This window comes from Sorghum bicolor, chromosome 1, assembly GCF_000003195.3.
Source record: "Sorghum bicolor cultivar BTx623 chromosome 1, Sorghum_bicolor_NCBIv3, whole genome shotgun sequence".
NCBI lineage: Eukaryota > Viridiplantae > Streptophyta > Magnoliopsida > Poales > Poaceae > Sorghum > Sorghum bicolor.
The window spans coordinates 19,692,518-19,704,752 of NC_012870.2; the positions used below are offsets into that span (position 1 = coordinate 19,692,518).

At 46.5% G+C, this 12,235-nt stretch overlaps 3 protein-coding genes across 3 annotated transcripts; 2 read left to right on the forward strand and 1 right to left on the reverse strand.

Annotated features, from left to right (window-relative positions):
* Positions 2,598 to 6,261, forward strand: LOC8067126 (cytochrome P450 86B1). Its single transcript, XM_002464416.2, has 2 exons — positions 2,598 to 3,854; positions 5,608 to 6,261. The coding sequence occupies exons 1-2, from the start codon at positions 2,598 to 2,600 to the stop codon at positions 5,986 to 5,988; spliced, it is 1,638 nt and encodes a 545-aa protein (XP_002464461.2). The 3' UTR covers positions 5,989 to 6,261.
* On the reverse strand, positions 6,265 to 9,378 carry LOC8067127 (uncharacterized protein YpgQ). Its single transcript, XM_002467008.2, has 7 exons — positions 9,104 to 9,378; positions 8,969 to 8,999; positions 8,852 to 8,870; positions 8,557 to 8,657; positions 7,937 to 8,035; positions 7,074 to 7,249; positions 6,265 to 6,713 (listed from the first exon to the last, which is right to left on the reverse strand). Exons 1-7 carry the CDS (start codon positions 9,272 to 9,274, stop codon positions 6,627 to 6,629), a joined length of 684 nt encoding a protein of 227 aa, XP_002467053.1. The 5' UTR covers positions 9,275 to 9,378; the 3' UTR covers positions 6,265 to 6,626.
* LOC8067392 lies at positions 9,791 to 11,740 on the forward strand. The gene is made up of 2 exons (XM_002464417.2): positions 9,791 to 10,635; positions 10,736 to 11,740. The coding sequence occupies exons 1-2, from the start codon at positions 10,318 to 10,320 to the stop codon at positions 11,273 to 11,275; spliced, it is 858 nt and encodes a 285-aa protein (XP_002464462.1). The 5' UTR covers positions 9,791 to 10,317; the 3' UTR covers positions 11,276 to 11,740.

Sequence of the window (12,235 nt, forward strand, 5' to 3'; positions counted from 1 at the left end):
TTAGATAACTTCAAAAAGTAAAAGGCCTAGGAAAGAAACAAAATTTTTTTAGAGCCAAGAAAATAAGAAACTGTTTAAAATTACTCCACTCTTGTTTTAGCCTTACTTCACTTACTTTACCATAGAGCAGCTGCACTCTAGAGTTGTTATAGTTGATTGACCCATTTGGCATATAGCTTGACTCCAGCTCCAGGGACAAAAGGTTTGATTAGGAATGGTCTAATATGCCCCTAAATGTTGATTGGAGTATGTTTCGATGTTTATAAGCATGTATGAGTGTATGTTTGCTTTTATTAATTGAAATACGATATAATAATACTATAAATACAAAATACAAACAATTTATTTAATTAAAAACACATATTGTGGTAAAAAATGATTACAAAAACATATATTTGACCAATAAATTAACCCTTCCTCCACGTGCTTGTACAAAAAAAAAAGGATAAAATCCGCTGATAACAACTCTGTTTTTTTCTTTGAAAAAGAGCGAAGGCAAGAACATAAAGGAAGTCAGAAGATGCAATTCATTTTATAGTACAAAGAAAAAGGTCGGTGTCTAACTATATAGAACAATGCAACATTTCGTCTTCCAACCCTTGCTTCTCATTTGTTCAAACATGCGCCGATCCCCATGCCAAACCAGGAATTCCATCACATTTGTTCAAACTTCAAACACGCGCCGATCCCATGCCAAGCCAGCCATATGAATCATGCAGTGTACTGGATGAATGTAACGCCATAGAGTCCAAACGGCTCATATCCACTCTGTACGCTGAGCGAACCACACCTATACCACTATCCCACTTACGCTTTCATCCTCTCTTCGTAAAAAGATTTGGTCTAACCCACCCTTAACAGTCAAAGTGGGACTAAATCCTTCACAATTATCTCATAACATGCACATAGGCCACCACGAGCTAAATTCCAAATTAGACTGGGTGTGATAATAAAGAAGAACTACGAATTGAGGTAGGGGTACTTGCAGAAGTTGAGTAGGTAGGGGTACTTGCAGAAGTTGGGTAGCTTGTTCGTCGTCCTATTAGCTACTCTCTTTGTTCTAAAATAACTGTTGTTTTCGCTTCTCAAGAAACAACTCTGACTAAATATATATTTAAAAAACATTAATATTTATGTTATATAATTAGTATTATTAGAAAATATTTAAATTTAATTTTTAACAAATTTATTTAGAGGTACAAATGTTGTACGTACTTTTTTTCTAAATGCAGTCAAAATTATAATACGAAAACCCAAAACAATTGTTATTTTAGGACGAAGGGGTTATACAGTTGCCTTGTCCACATTAAGTAATACACAACCTCTTGTTTGCTGCAGTTCTGCACTTGCCTTAGGCTTTACACGTTGAATTCGTATAAAACTTGTTTTTCTTTAATGCAAAGATACACATATCTTTTATGTTTTTACCATAAAATTCTTCTTCTTGGAAGTGCAAAACAATTTCATTAGAAATTTATGTTAAACAATCTGTGATTCTAGTACAAAAATTCATGTGTTTTGAGCGGGAGTTACACGGATAGCTAGCCGCGCATGCAGGAGCGGGTACTCAATCGGCATACACTAGGTGTTTTGTTGTTTATATAGGGAAAGTTTTATTTTAGTGGATTTTCTTAAGAAAAGGTAATTAAGCCGGCAGAAAGACTACCGGTTCATGTGCCAATAGAGAAGGTGAAACACAAGGGGAAAACACACAATTACAACATTTCTCAGTTTCTAGCAAATATTTTCAGCACAACTTTCATGATAATGTTGCTATGGTAACTTTTAGAGAAACTTTTATTTTTGGGAACTATTGCAAACAACTCTAATAATTTTTTCTCTATTCAATACCTTCATAAAAATTGTTGGAATTTTTTTTCACAACTAATCATTAAGCATGTTTTTTTATATAAAATATAAGAACTTAATCTGCCTTGCACTGCTAGAAGTTTCAACATCTTTTTTACTAGGTTTCGTAGTTACCTTTCTTTGTAAGATTTTTTAAAGGATGTAGTTAAACAGAATTTTACTGACAGCAAGTAGGAGGAAAAGAGAAAAAAAAAGAAAGGCAAGAAACATATAGAAGGAAAAAAAAAGGGAAGAAAGAGCGGGCACACGGCCATGTCTCGTCGAGCGTCGGATCTAGAACTTCCGCTGCAGGACGTACTGTCAGTAGTCACATATGTTGGACAGGGTAATGCACGTACATATTAATTACTGATGGTGACACCAAATTAATCTGTTTTTTTAATTCTGAATTAATCTGTTTTCACCCCCCCCCCCCCCCCCCCCCCCAGCTTTAGCGTGGACGCGTGTGACAAAATGAGTTCACCTAGTTTCGTTCTCAAGACTTTCAGCTCACCAAATCAAAACGGCCCGTATGTATGTTGTTGCCATCAAGCTAGCAACCACACCGGCCGGCATCAGACACGCACGCCGGCCTATATCTATATATTGCAGTTGCAGCACCCTCAGTCAGGCACCCACTCCAAGAACTCACGCAGCTAGCGCACACACAAACCAAGCCGCCGCCGCCACCACCACCACCTTTCTTTGCCCAGCCTACGCCAACACCCTTCCATCCATCCATGAGCGCCATGGACACCGCCGTCTCGCAAAACGCCACGGTTGCTGCTGCGCCGGCCGGTGCCGGCAGCGGCAGCGGCGGACTCGCGAGCCTGCTCCCTGAGGTGCAGACGGTGGAGCTGCTGGTGGCCGTGTCCATCTTCGTGGCTATCCACTCTCTTCGGCAGCGGCGCACGCAGGGCCTGCCGACGTGGCCGCTCGTCGGCATGCTCCCGTCGCTGCTCCTGGGCCTCCGCGGCGACATGTACGAGTGGATCACCGGCGTGCTCAAGGCGCGCGGCGGCACGTTCACGTTCCGCGGGCCGTGGTTCACCAACCTCCAGTGCGTGGTCACCGCCGACCCGCGGAACCTGGAGCACCTCCTCAAGACCCGGTTCGGGAGCTTCCCCAAGGGCCCCTACTTCCGCGACACCGTCCGGGACCTCCTCGGCGACGGCATCTTCGGCGCCGACGACGAGGTGTGGAGGCGGCAGCGCAAGGCGGCCAGCCTCGAGTTCCACTCGGCCGAGTTCCGCGCGCTCACGGCCAGCTCGCTCGTGGAGCTCGTGCACCGCCGGCTGCTCCCCGTGCTGGCCGACGCCGAGGCCAGCGGCGGCGGCGGCGCCGCCGTCGACCTCCAGGACGTGCTCCTCCGCCTCACGTTCGACAACGTCTGCATGATCGCCTTCGGCGTCGACCCGGGCTGCCTCCGCCCGGGCCTCCCGGAGATCCCGTTCGCCCGGGCGTTCGAGGACGCCACCGAGGCCACCACCATCCGCTTCATCACGCCCACCGCGGTGTGGCGCGCCATGCGCGCGCTCGGCGTCGGGCACGAGCGCGTGCTCCAGCGCTGCCTGGCCGGCGTCGACGAGTTCGCGTACGACGTGATCCGCAGGCGCAAGGAGGAGCTCGCCGCCGAGGCCGCCGGGCGCGGCAGGTCGGACCTGCTCACCGTGTTCACCAAGATGCGCGACGAGGACGGGCGGCCGTACACGGACAAGTTCCTCCGCGACATCTGCGTCAACTTCATCCTGGCCGGCCGCGACACCTCGTCGGTGGCGCTGGCGTGGTTCTTCTGGCTGCTCGGCAGGAACCCCGGCGTGGAGGCCAAGATCGTGGAGGAGATCGAGGGGATCGTGGCGGCGCGGAAGGAGGCTGCGGCAGGCAGGGAGGTGGAGGAGGAGGAGCTGGTGTTCAGGCCCGAGGAGGTGAAGCGGATGGAGTACCTCCACGCCGCGCTCTCCGAGGCGCTCCGCCTCTACCCGTCCGTCCCCGTCGACCACAAGGAGGTACGCAAGCTAGCACGCCCAATACTCAAACCATGCATGCCATGCATACTACGTGTATTATTCATCGACATATGCATAAGCTTGATATACTACACTACATTATACAACATTAAGTTATGGAACGCTTATTCGCTTGGCTGATAAGTCATAACAGAAAGTATTGCTCGTTGGTTTGTTGTGAGAGAAAAATATTGCTGAGTGGTTGACAGATTTGAAAGATAAGCTCAAGCGAACGGGATTAAAGCTCCTCCAAAATTTCAAACATTTTTGAGAACTTACCTGAACAAACATTTTGTTTAGAAAAAAAAACAAGCGTGTGTGACAAGTAAAAGGAGCACGCGTTCTACATTTTTGGATGGAGGAGTGCTTCGCTAGCTCTTGTATTGACGTGGTCGCCGTTCGGTGAAACTAACTAGTCCTTGTAGTGCCAAGTCCCAAAGTGTGTGAGTAGATGGCTCTGACTGCATGTGAGGTACGGCTTGGAAGCTGCAATCTGCATGAATTGCATGCAAAAGTATAAGCTGCCGATCAAAACCAATTCCCCTGGGCACTAGAAAACGAGAATGAAATAAACCGGTTCTCCTGCTAGGAAATTTGATTGGAATCCATGCATGCTATGGTGAAAATGGTGACACCAAAGCTGCAAAGAGATTTGCATCCCTACACCAACACAACACAATAAATTCAGGTGTTTGAATTTTTAGTCAACAATCTCACGCAATCAACTGGTATGGTACAGTTAAAAGGACAAATGACAAATGATAATTTTTTATATATAGCCAAACAAGTGATAAAATTACTTGTTATTTGAACAGCAACAAAAGATCAACATCTGACATATAGGAGAAGTGCACAATAAAACAATGTCATGAGGAGGAAATCTGAGGCTGATTTCTTGATATATTGAGGTTGGGTGTTAGTAGTACCGAAAATGAGTTGATAGAGTCCCTGTCACTGTGTTACACTTATATAACTAGATCCTCTACAGTTGGAAGCTGGCCAGCTGCATCATGCACGGAACTAATGATAGGCTGATTCTGATCGGGTCCAACACATCTTGAAGTTGATGTGCCACATGAGAGAGGAGAAAAAAAAAGGGACGTGGGCAGGAGTTTATTAGGTTGCAAGTTGGTCATCTAGACGTTGCCTACATGTTCTTTTGGGGTATACTTGTTGGTGAAGACTTGAAGACCTGACAAAGACGCCTGTTGGCCTGTTGGGCCAAGTTTCAGCTACAGTTCAGTAGCTGCACCCATCTTACTAGTTTATAACTACCCTTTTTCTTTACATTTTGGGGGAGATAACTTAGACTCGTAAAGGGGATTTACTGATTGGCAACAAGTAAATCTAAGAGTAGCTAATTCCTACTGCACTGTAAGTAGTAGGTGGCTAATTGGTGCACCAGATCACCTCAACATCACATAGTCGTTGGTCTAACTGAAAGAAATTAGTGTATTTTTTTTTTTGGAAAGACTAAGGAGGAGCTGCCGATGCCACCTACTGAAATTAGTGTACTATTCAGCGATAAGATATCGGCCAAGAAAGAACCTGACCTTGAGACCATCTGTTTAGCAAAAAAAAAAAAAAAACACCAAAATTCCGTTCTGATCATGATCTTGATCACCGATAGCTAAACCAAGAAGCTTAATTACGTATCGTGCAAATGGGACCTTAATTTGAGACCATACATCTCAATTGATAACAAATTAGCCACAACTAATTCCAGTACGTACTGATGCAATACACACGACAGGTGGTGGAGGACGAGGTGTTCCCGGACGGGACGGTGCTGAAGAAGGGCACCAAGGTGATCTACGCCATGTACTCCATGGGGAGGATGGAGAGCATCTGGGGCGACGACTGCCGGGAGTACAAGCCGGAGCGGTGGCTCCGGGACGGCCGCTTCATGAGCGAGTCCGCCTACAAGTTCACCGCCTTCAACGGCGGCCCCCGTCTGTGCCTCGGCAAGGACTTCGCCTACTACCAGATGAAGTTCGCCGCGTCCTCCATCCTCCACCGCTACCGCGTCCATGTCGTCGACGGCCACCCCGTCGCGCCCAAGCTGGCGCTCACCATGTACATGAAGCACGGGCTCAAGGTGACGCTGACCAAGAGAGACAAGACCAAGCTCTGAGCGTTTGTGGTGCCTTTGCCGAGCCTGCTGCTGATAATGAGGCTCAGACTGAAGAAATACATGAAAGCAGCAGGACTCTTCTTCGTTGTGCCACTGTGTGAGTGGAATGAAGTTGGTGCTGATGTGGAACAAGATTTCTGTGTTTTTCGTTTTGTCTCTTTTCCTTTGTAGTTTATATATATACTGTTATTATGTACTTCGTTTGTTCCGATTACATGTAGTATAGAACTTCTGCATATGTATAAATTTATATGTATATGTGTGATGGCAAAACAATTAGACCTTGGGGTGATGTAACCGGTATATTGTAGCAGTATTATTGCAGTACAACAGCAACAAGATGCCATGGCATCTGTTTGAATAGATTTGCCATAAATCAACTGAACTCGGTGCTATCTACGACCAAGTTGGATTTGGCAAAGTACTCCAGCTCCCAGCGTCAACCACGAGTGCTAGTGGGTTGACTGCTTAACACGGGGCCGTATGATTGTTCAGCCAATCTAATAGGCTTTGCATTGTATATTTGCCTGGCTTCATCAACAGAAAATATGCCAGGTCGACAACATCATCATCAGCTGTTGAGAAATGGTTGGCCAACTGCACACTCTCACACAAGTTTAAAACCTGGTAGTTCAACCTCAAGCCCTGCCACTCCACTCTTCGTAGAATTCAGCCACAAAGTCCTCCATGAACCTATGCCTTTTCTCAGCTCTCCTTTTCCCAGCCTATGCGCAGAGTGAACTACGTGTCAGTACATATCGAGAAGATAAGGGAATACTAGAACGAGTGTGTAAAACCTGTATGACATGCATAAAAAAACAAACAGGGAACAAATAACAGGCGACTGTTAATCATGACATCAATCCATACTAATGGGAGTAGTACTAAGCAATCTAATTCCCACAATTATGTGTATAGATGAAGCAAACTAATTTTCCTCAAAAGGGAAAATGAAGCAAACTAGACCTAAAACTGTACAACTCTTACTAGGTTCATTAGGTCTAGGGACAGTGCTTCCTTCCTGAATTTATACAAAATGGATGTGCGGCAGTCAGAAGAATTCTATAAAAAAGATGAACCATTACCTCTGTCTTCATCATGTCCTTCAGTTTAAAAAGCTTCTCATGAAAATGATTGATTGATGTCTGCTTCTCTTCCTTGGACATGTACTTTTCCTTTGACAAGTTATCACGTGGCAGAATTCGAGGATCATGCAATGCGCTGTTCTTGCTCCCACCATATGTAAAGCACCTTGCAATACCTACATGTATCACATGAGAAGACTAAACACACAGTTCTTATTTGAACTACAAAAGGTAGCCAAAAACATGTGCAACTTTGGTTTTCTTTCTCCATATAATGCATAATCAGGAGAAAATCTATAAGCATTTATTTATTGGGTCAAGTCAACAAGAAAACTAGTAAAGAACAATAGCGGTTTCATCTTATATTATCCTTGCTTTAGCTCATCTTCATGTTTAAGAGGAATTATTGCATAAGTTAACATACATCTCACATCTACATATCAGGTTCGAGATTCATATGGCTGGTGGTACACTATTGCGGTTAGCATATTACAGAATATCAGGTAGGCGAAGAGCTACAGGAAATAAATGTTGTTAGAAGACAACTGCTGGGACAAATGAAATATGTATGACAGCCCTAAGAGAAGTTGATGGAGTCCTTCTCTATGTAGGAGTCAGGGTTTGCAATGCTTGTAGAGATACACAGTGGTATTTTCCCACAACGGTCTATTTGGTAAAAACTAATAGCGAAGGAAACATTCAGTGGATTTCTTCCAGCAGAATTCAAAGAAAATAGACAAACACAGTAACAAACGGGCCTGGAAAAGGTTGGGTATAACTAGAGTTTGTATAGTTGTATCGCATCATAATTTTTAAAAGAAATTCGGATCATACAGAATTCAAAACTCCGCTTAAGTACTTACCAATTGCTCCAATTGCATCCAGGCGATCTGCGTCTTGTACAATTGCAAACTCAAGGGTGGGATCAACAATAGATTTATTCGAAACTTCATTTTTGAACCCTGCAGTTCATTAAAGGGTTAGAAAGACATTTTGAGCATAATTGCAAGAATGATTCACTAGGAACTAACAATGATACATTAAGCGTATTAATGGATGTTCCTTTTTCCTGTGAGGTACTTGGGGGTATTCAGATGATGTAATAGCAAACAGGTATCTTAGCAAAGATCATAATGAACTAAAATTCTCTGTCCGAAGGGTGTCTAGCCTAGTGGCTGGGTAGCATCCAACAGGTCTGGAATAAAAAATATATAAAAAATATAGGTTGGGGTTTCCCCTGCTGACTTCGGTTAAAAACTAAAACTCTCTGCAACAGTATAAGTGAAGGAACAAGTGGACGAAGAGAAATAATCTGAGATCATAATAGAATGGACACATGCATGTCAAAGAGGACTAAGCAACAGAAATGAATTGTTTGAACTAGAGTGTGCCCCCAAAGAAATCTGTCTTTAAACAAAAATAAAGTACATACTACATATGCATAAGCATGGATAACTGAATAAGTGAATACTGAATAGCTCACCCATCCCCTTAATAATCGCCACTATTTCATCCTTCTGGGCTTCATCCAATCCTACCTCTTGAAGAAACGTCTCCACGACGCTCATGTCCTCCACATTGTTCCTACCCAATATCCAATTATGTAATCAATTCATCACATATGAAAGATCAAACTAGCTCCTCAACACAGTCAACAGTCTATCATTAATGCACGGTCTCTACAGCACAAAAATGGTTCGACAAACTCTAATTCAACTTCCTTCCACTCTTTGAAAACACATGGAACGAACTCAACAAGACACTAGAAGCACCCTTACTTGGTATACTTGTAATCTCCTGCACAAAAAAAAAAAGAAACTAGTCATACTCAAATGGATTGCAGAGGTTAAGCAAACGAAATCGATAAAGGATAATTGTTGCGAGTAGGGAGTTACCAACGTCGTGCAGGAGAGAGGCCAGTTCCACCTGGAGCAACCAAACGGCATGTGGATCAGAAAACCGGGAAATTTTCAGTGCCGGGACCGCATGATACAGAGAAATGAAGGAGAGCCGAGCCAGTGGTTAGTTACGGTGAGGAGGCGGCTGGGGGCGGAGAGGCCCTCTTCGGCTGCGAGCGAGAGCGCGAGGTCCCGGACGCGGAGCGCGTGCGCGGCGTCGTGGGAGGCGTCGCGCCCGCCCATCTCCCTCTCCACCAGCTCCTCCGCTTGCCGCACCGCCGCGGGCTTCTCCGCCGCCGCCATTTCCACGACCTCTGAAGTTTTTTCGGAAGTTGGGGGCCGGTGTCTCGCCTCTCGCGCGAGGCAAACCTATCTGGGGGCGTGCTACTGCTAGTCAACGGGCCCGTGGACCGAAAACAAAAAACACGGAAGTGGAATTATATGGGCTGGAGATGGAACTAGTGAAGTACTCCCTCCATCGTAAATTGCATTTTAAGAATCTTAAAAAAATTAATAAAAAATTGTGACACTAAATAGATATATTATAAAAATATAATTAATGAAAATCTAATGATATTTAATTAATATCATATCTTATCATATAAGTTTAGTCAAGTTTAAAATGTTTTGACTCTCCAATATTTTTGGAAGTAACAGCCAAATCTACCAGTCATTCAGCAGTGTTTTTTTTACAACAAATCAGCCAATAATACTTTCTATCATGGCTTAGTAGCCAAACGAAAGGGCCAGTATAACCTCTCTCCGATTATAAAACAACATGGAGACAAGATCCAACTTAAATTTTCAAGAGATGAAAGGGCCAATAGCGAGATCATGTTTGGTTATTATCCTCGCTATACAACGGTGCATATCTTGTGCGAAAATGCACCACAAGTCATAAGCTGTGACGGACCCTCGTTTCTGTGTTACAGTATTAAAAATCAAAAAGTTTTCGAAACTAAACAGGACCCTCGTTTCTGTGTGTAACAGTGCTGTGTCTTCCTTTTTGTCGTCATGGCATGCGAGTCTCCCTCATCCAGATGTCCGATTCGTCCCATCGGCAATTGCTCCGGCGCGTACTGCACAAGTCATAAGCTGTGACGGACGACTTTCGTCGGCACTGCCGTACTTGACCGTATAATTCCGCTCGTCGTTGCTTCGGCGCCAATCACCCAGAACAGATTCCCTCAGATAATCCGATGGTTGACGCACAAACCATGTCTGATTATGGCGGGAATTAGCCATTAACTAATCATTCTTGTTCGAAGGCTGCCTCACTAATTAATATCGGCGGAGTCCGGGATTGCCACCAGTTCTCCCGCGCGGGCGCGTGCATTCGCTCGTGCATGGCTACGGCTACGGCACACGGGGGAGAAGTTGCGAGCGGCGGGCGACGGCGTGGCCGGAGGAACCTCAGCTGGGTCACCCTGCTCTGCTTCGGCAGCCAGGAGGCGTTGCCGGAGGGGACGACGACGACACCGTGGGAGACGTCGCGGCGGCGCCGGAGGAAGAAGCGCACCGTCCGGCCGGTGGACGGCGACCTGGTCGGGACGGCGGCTGATTCGGCGGTGATGAGGCGCGGCACCGGCGAGGAGGAGTCCTGGAAGCGGAAGGGCCAGGGGCTTCGTCTCCCGGGATGCTGCTTCTTGGCGCCTGCACGCGAGGTGAGAAGTAAAAAAAAGCTCGGTAGCAAGCACTACACTGGACCGTGTGCCGTAGGTTCGTGTTTTGTACAGTAATATTGTGCTTCCCTGCCCATCACAGAACACCGCCATGGACAGCAGCGGCGGCGGCCGCAGCAAACAACGGCACCCAGAGCGCACGGAGCAGCAGCAGCCGCCACCGCCGCGGCGGCGGCGGCGGTCACAAAGCGATAAGAACTCACCGTCCGAGGCGTCGCGGATCCAAGCCACCGGTGACAGCAACAGCAACGGCGGCAGCTCCCGCGGAGCGGAGCAGCCCCGGCCGGGTGCTCCTCCGGCCGAGACGACGCGAACGGCCACCAACACCAAGCCGAGCAAAACCGGGGCCGGCGGCGGCGTGGGCGCGTTCGGTCCTGTGGTGGGGCTGTCCGTGGTGATCGCGGTGTCCATGGCGGGGCTGCTCGGCGGGCGGCTCTGGGCCGTGGCCTGCGTGTGCGCCTGGCTAGTCGCCCTGTCCAGGCTTCGGCAGCAGACGGCGGCAGGCGACGGCGCCGAGGAGGCGGCGGTTGACGACGTGGAGGACTCGACAGATCACAAGAAACGGGTCGTGCTCCGGGGGCTGCTCGAGCGGGATCGGAGGAAGGCCGTGACGGCGGCATAAACCGTGCGCTGTGTACGATCATGAGATTTTCACGAAATTTGTTGTCACGCTACACGAAGCGTCGAAACCGAGATGTCTTCTCTGCGTAAACACGGGGAACAAAAGTGCATGGCTGACGGCGAAGTCTGTGTTAGTACTGACTCTTTTTTTTCCTGATAAACCCTGACAGAAAGTACTGTTGGCTGATTTATTGTTAGAGAAAAATACTGCTAAATGGTCGGTAGATTCGGCTGATAAGCCCCAACGAACGAGGCCAGCCGGTAACACTAACACATTCCTAGCTTGTTTTCTCCCAAAATAAATCTAACCTGTGTTCTATTTCTCATGACCATAAATATAAAATTTTTGTCTAGCTATTAGAGTTGTGAGCTTATATCACTCCGCCGCCTGGTCATCCGACTAGGGTAACTCAGGCGTCTCTAACTGGTTGGAGAGATATAAATATATCAAAGAAGTTGAATTGCCCATTCTAACCATCAGCAATATTTTCTACAATTATGGAATGACCCAGTGGCTGAAATACTCATCACTAGGTCATGGTGCCATGAATTAGCTGTTAGCTCTCCAGCCATGTCATCAGATAGGCTAGTGCGCTTCAAAACATTTGTGCCTCCTACACGCCATCCTACACATCTTTGTATTTGTCAGATTGTCTCGGAGTAATTTTCTCATATTGTGGTTCTTTGTGCCTTTGTGCCTCCTTCCTCTTCCTCTGGACAAAGCCATAGCTGAAAGTGTTGTTCATTAATTTCTTATGAGAGAAAATGTAACGTCCCGCCTCCACGAGGCCAGGCCCGCAGGCCCGCTTACATCTGGCAGCTTTTCTAGGACATAGTCAGCCCCCACAGACCAACACTAGTCTTTTTTGCACACTTTGTCCTCACTCATGCGCACCCGGGAACTACTTCCCGGTCGATCACCCATCCCTAAATTGCTCTAGGCCAAGCACGCTTAACTTTA